Consider the following 6,332-nt stretch of genomic DNA (forward strand, 5'->3'; position numbering starts at 1 on the left):
CTGCTGATGTTCTCAAATGACTTTGGTTGAAAAATCCAGAGTCTTGTGTTTGAATGTCTAATCTGCGCCCTCTTAGACCTTGAATGATTCACAGATGTGTCTGCAGTTACAGAAAGTCCCTCCGTGGTTTGTTACGGTGGGTACCCTCAACACTTCTGCTTTCTATGATGCCACCTGTGCTGGAGACTGTTCCTGAGTTGGAAAACAAGCCTTTAGCCCTTCTCCAACAGTAGAGACTTATTCTTTAATGGCATCGTGGCCTTATTCAGAGAAGTTACAGACTTTAAAAGGTCCAAAGCCATTTGCTTACCACTTCTCAGAACCTTCCTCTCACTGGAAGGCCTCGTTCTTTATTCAGAATCTAGTGACCACTTACGAGTAGTTGTTGTGCTGAGGATTACAGTAGTGTTCAGATATGGTGAACATTCCTCCCAGAACGTACCTGGTGCTGAGTTTCTACACTTCAATTTGGACAAGTCCTTCCTGGGCAGCTACTGTTAAGCTTTGACCAGTGTTTCTACAAGCCCTTCCAGGACAACATCTTCTGCAGTTCATAGCTGTTGGCTCATCGTTCCTCTGTTTTGCTTGGCCTCAAATTAAAAAGAAAAAAAAAAGCTGTTACTATTTTGGAATTAAGACTGATTTGCAAAACATTTTGCATTATTTTACTTTTCCTAAACAAATCCAAACCTTTGCAGTATTGATGTGTTTAAGTCAGTGGAAAAAATTATTTCCAATTTGGAGTGAAAGCTTTAAGCAGTCAGATTCACTTGTTAGAACACCAGTCAGCTCACTAACAGAAGTGCTCCATTTGGAACTAATCAGAGCTTTGTGATTTTTCTAGGCCAAATTGAAACTGCTTTGATGTGCGACTGAATCAGATAGTATATGAGCTCAGTCAGTCAAGACATATGGGCTAAATTAATCTTCACCAAGTATATAAAAAATTAAATCTTTATGGAAAGATTTGGAGGTTATGTCTAAACAAAATGCAAATTTTAAACCGCACGTGATGCTCATTGTGAGGATAGTGGAGAGAAGGGAATACAAGATCGGAGGCAGTTTATTATGACAAACTGCTGCTTTGGAGATTTTTCTGAAACCATGTGGCGATGTTCTCCCTCAGGTTCAGGTCCTGTAAGTGTTGATATTTGCTGGTTGTTCTGAATATTCAGAGCCTGGTTGTTTAGGATAACATAGTCTTGCCTGAATGTAATTTTCTAGCTTGCTCTGTTGCTTTTCTGAAGGCTCCCATTGCCAGGAGGATGCTGGTGTCATTGCTCAGTCCACTGGAACTTCCTCTCAGTAGCAGTCGCTGGAGTGAGAGTTTAATGAGCTCCAGGAGAGGGACACAGAGAGAAGCTTTAATAGAGACTGACTTTGGCAAGGAGATTTCAACTGTTCCCCACCTTCCCCTCAAGCCTGAAGTTTAATGGCTAGTCTGATGTGAAACCTTGATATTCAGGTTTTGTCACTGGTGGAAAGCTGTGCTGAAGAGGCATGCAATTAAACTTTACTAATTGATCAGAAAGTAGACTAGCAGTCCCGAGAAGGACAGCAGGTACTTGTAATCCTGCTTGCTTCTGACACCCAGCTGTCTTTTGGGATTGATTTCTTTGCACTCTAAGCTTCTTTACGGATGTCAAGTATACCAAGTCTTTCACTCATGCCTTAAACTGCACATAAATCCATAAACGTCAGTCTTAAAATGGAGCTGACAACAGGCAATCGTATAGAACAGGGGTGTGCTGGTTTTGCCTTGCATTGTGTCTTTGACTAATGTCAATAGGTAAGGCTAATGGCAGGGCGAGCAAAGTACTGTTTTAAGAGAGAATTGTCCTGACTGATGGCAGTGTCTCAAGTAGTCAAGAGTCTGAGTGAGCCTTTTTCCTTACAGGGACCTGCAGTCACTGTTATTCCTTACCATGAATAAAGGATGGCTTTTTTTGTGGAGATGCATGTTTTCTCCAAAATTCACGTTAAATGATAATTACAGCTCTCCATAGTGGGATTGATCCAAAAGTTCCAGCAATGCACTAGTTGCTATGAGTGCTTTTGTTAGTCTTAACTACCTCTTTAAAGCACACTTCCCTCCTTAAGACACTTAAACCCTTGTGCTCAGTATTGCTAATGTAACTGTTCGTCCTGATTCTCATTACCTAGAAAACAAGAGAGTATTTGCCTTGCTTATGAGGCAGTCGATGAGTGTTGTACTGCAAGGACTAGGTGTTTTTATGTGGTGCTTCATCACTGTGGGTGCTTGTTGGGACAGCAGCTGAAGTGGACAGTGCTCAATTCTGCCTTTTCTAATGACTTAGGCTTGTTTATTTAGTTTTAAGTAACAGTGAAAAAATGTTTTCATGTGCCTAGTGCAGTGTAGAAAGTACATATTAGGCCATGGATTCTCTTTTGATGATGCAGCCTTCTGCTGGGCCATTTTTCCTGTGCAGTTTTTCAGTGAAATAAGATCATGGTAGCAGGCTTTTAAATGGCCAAGACAAGAAAATTAGATTTTTGCTAAAATGGGATTTATTCCTTGTAATCTGTGTGAAAATGCTTTGAAATGCCTTGAGTCTGCAGCTGTGTAGACAGGTGACATGACATGAAAGTGATGTTTTCCAAGGGCCCTTTTTCCCTAGTCTTCTTGTTAAAAAAGTTAGGAACTGCAGTGCGGTGAGGTTAAGGGTCTTGCAATACCTCTGCGATTGACTGCTGTGAGACTATTGTTTAAAACAGAATTATACTTTAAGTAGCTTTATAGATTAGCCAAGATAATCTAGATTTGTGAATAGCTCCTGACTAAAACAACTTCCCTGAACTGATACTTGTGGAATATCAATAACACCCCTTGGGTTTAAAAGAGGCAAGCGTCTCCGAACCACCCTCGGAGCGGTTCTGCTCCTGCCAGAGGAAGGTGTGATGTTTGCTCATTCCCTCAGTTTGTTTTACTGGATTTTTGTGGGTTTTTTTCTTTCCAGGTCGCTCCAAGGTCCGAGACCCCCATCAACAGTGTCAGTAACAGTTTGGAAAATGTTCTACATACATCAACACATTCCATTGAGGAGTCATTACCCAAGAGGCCTTCGGGGAAACACTCCAAAGGTGTGTCCTATTCCGCATGCGTGCTTCCAGTGGGGAACCAACTCATGTGTCTGGATGACAATTAGCACTGTTTTAATTGTAATTGGAGACTGGAATTTTGCTTCTCTACCTCTGGGTTAGTTTATCGGTGAGAGATGAGCATGCGGATTCTTCTGTTGGGAAGTAAGCAGGAAAGTTCCTTATGAGTTGAAATACCAGCTTAGCTCTCGTGAAATAATATATTCTCAAAGAGTGAGTGTCTCTGATGCTCCACCTCTCATCCTTATAGTAGCAGGTTATTTCTTGGGTGAAGCATATGGCATCTAAAACAGCGGTTAGGCTTCCACTTTCTCTTGGTTCCCAAGAACGTTTAAGTGAGAAGCTGAGGGAAGAGGAGTGGAAGATAGGAGAGAGAGCCTGCACCTTTCCTGGCACATGTGCACACCCTGGATGTTGGTACGAAATAACTCTTTATTTTTGTAATGTTACATGGCATGCTGACCTGTCTAAAAACTGGGTTTAGCAAATGTGAGTTAAGACTGAGTTCCATTTCCACACCCAAGGCTCTGATTACAAATATTAAAATGCAGTATGTGGAACATCCGTACAGTATTTTTGTTTAATTCATGCAAAAAGCACTGTTAAGTGAGGAAAGTCTTTGAACTGTGAGCTGCTATTTGGGTGGAACAGCTTTGCTGAACTCTTTGTGGTATTAATAAAAATAGCTCTGTATGGCAGAACTAATGCGGGGGAAATGGACCATCACATTAGCAGCACTAGTATATTGCCTTCAGATGTCATTAAAAATACTGTCACGGACCATAGAAGTTATTTTTTTTTTTATTTGGCATCGGTCTTCAGAGCTCTGTTTCCTTCTCTGCCACTGGCTGGCTGCCCAACCTTGCAGATATAGTTTAATACCATGTAAATGATGATCAAGAATTTCGAAGCACATCCTCGCTCAGAGGGACTGACACAGATTGTAAAGGGTTAAACGTCCCAAGGAAATGGGACCTCCTTTTCTGTGACACACTCAGCTCTCATCCCAGTCACTGTAAGTAGCAATAATTTTTTACAGCAGAATAGTGCTGTAAGTAGCTATTTCTCCAGCTGTAAAAGCTATCAGGGTAGAAGAAAATGCAGCTCTAAGCAGAAGCGTGGCGAGGTTTGTGGCTTTCATCTGATTAAAAATAGGACAGGGTTCAACACGGTGCTCATTTGTACTCCGTGATTGCTATTCCAGTACCATATATGCCAAGATTAGTCATGGTACACTGTGAAAATTAATTAGGTTTTCCTCTGCTCTGTTTTTCTCCTATAGAATACCTGCTTTGTTTTCAGAGGAAGGAGCTTCTTAATTTATAGATTGCCTTTGCGATAGCTGGTAAAAGTTGTGGAACGCTCACAGTTTCCTTACTAACAGCTCTTTTGCTTTCTGGTTCACCAGCAGCAAAGATTGTGGTGTGTTCTCCTTGATGAAAGATGATCTGCCTGGTGGGGAGTTCTGTCTCTCAAGGCAGGAGTACAACTGATGATTACTTCCCAGCCTGGAGCCACCATTGCTCACTTACAGACTCCTAATTCTTGTAACAGACAGACACACCTCTTCATTTGGCAGGACCCACTAACTTTTTAACCTAGAGCACGTGAAATTCAGTCAGGAGAGTATGCTGCTGGTATTTTCTAGTGAGTCTTGTTTCAGACAGCTTGAGAGATGGGATTTCTTCTCACTTGTAGTCAGAAAACATGAGCTGCCTGAGGTCCTCATTCCTCTCTTGGCAAAGTGCTGGAGCTGGAAGTGTCTCGGTTAAACAGAAGAAAAAGAAAGCTCATGAAAGGTGCAGTATCAGTTGTGTTTAGTTGGATTAGAGACAGTTTGTATTAACCCAGTGAAAGATTTTAATCCTGATGCGTAGAAATGTCAGTGATAAAACATACTCTGTAGCTGAACGGTGAATGGGTTTGTAGTAGGCTGTATTTTCCCTAATCCACCCTTTGAAACTAGCCCTTAGCATAAAATATTCCAAGTTTCTACACGGGAGGGAGATGAAGGGAGTGGAGTACATTGCTGAATACTCTTCTACAAACTGGTGGAAGGCTGGAGGCACTTGTTTGTGTCGCGCCCGTAGCTGGAAACATTTGTACAGGCTTCATGTAGAGGCTTGTCAGATGCCTGACGTTGGAATAATTTCACCATCCAGAATATCGCTGCCTTGGGAAATGAATTTATAAAAAGAGTGCCAGTCTGAGAAGAGCATGAACCTTCCCCTTTATCTTGAGGCCTGGTGGGAACACTGTCAGGCTTTGGGGTGCCCAGGGCAGTGGTGGAGTCCCCATCCCTGGAGGGGTTTCCCAGCCGTGTGGAGGTGCTGCTGAGGGACAGGGGTCAGGGGGGACCTGCCAGTGCTGGGGAACGGGTGGACTCAATGGTCTTGAAGGTCTCCCTGAACCAAGATGATTCTGTGACCTCTTCTGCAGTCTCAGAGCTGTAGTGTGCAGTAGGAATTGTGGTTTTTATTCAAGTTTGTTGATTGGTCACTTAGGATTGCTCCATTTTCACGGTTGTGGAAGTTATTTGAACTGAAGGTAACTTCGGGAAGTAGAGACTTTCCCTGTTCTCAGGCACTGGCTGTTGTGCTTGTAAGAGGCATACAGGCATATTTACAGGTTTTAAGGTACTGACAGATCTCACTGATGGTCCATGCTACATGCAGGTTTGTTTTTCCCAGCACAACACCAACAAAGTCAGCAAACTTACTTGGAGGGATTCTGATAAAGGCACCGAGGCTGGCTGTCTTAAGTTAGGGTTGTAGGAAGTGGTCGGAATTTCTCATACTCCAGAGGTGGTGTTAGTTACTCTTAGTGTAAGGCTCCGAGCAGGAGGATTTGGCCATTAGTTGGCCCACGCTGTAGGCAAATACTGCTCAGTGCATGTGATCATATTTTAGCGATGTATTAAACGTGGTCAGTGACCGCAGCATATTTTCCAAAAGCACAGTGGAATCAAGTACATTAGACCAGATGTTGAAGTGCAGAACAAAAGAATCTTTATAATAACAGCAGTGTAAGTTGCACAACATTACAGTACGAGGACTGTGCAGTCTTCGTACTGTAATTTCTCATAATACTGAGTAAAATTTTGATTTGTCACAGCCTCTGTTTTAAATTTTCTGCACTGGAAGTTCTGTGTTGGCATTTAGAAGATGTTGGTTGCTGCTGTGAGGCTTTGCAGGTGGCACTCTCTGCTCTTT

General features: G+C 42.5%; 1 protein-coding gene across 1 annotated transcript in view; it reads left to right on the forward strand.

Moving 5' to 3' along the window:
- Positions 1–6,332, forward strand: part of ZCCHC14 (zinc finger, CCHC domain containing 14) — a 45,560-nt gene that overhangs the window by 9,643 nt on the left and 29,585 nt on the right. The window contains exon 3 of the mRNA XM_010140203.1: positions 2,979–3,102. Coding sequence (XP_010138505.1) covers positions 2,979–3,102 — 124 coding nt within the window. The remainder of the gene's footprint in view (positions 1–2,978; positions 3,103–6,332) is intronic.

The sequence above is a fragment of the Buceros rhinoceros genome, unplaced genomic scaffold (assembly GCF_000710305.1).
Source record: "Buceros rhinoceros silvestris isolate BGI_N320 unplaced genomic scaffold, ASM71030v1 scaffold13087, whole genome shotgun sequence".
NCBI classification, from domain to species: Eukaryota; Metazoa; Chordata; class Aves; order Bucerotiformes; family Bucerotidae; genus Buceros; species Buceros rhinoceros.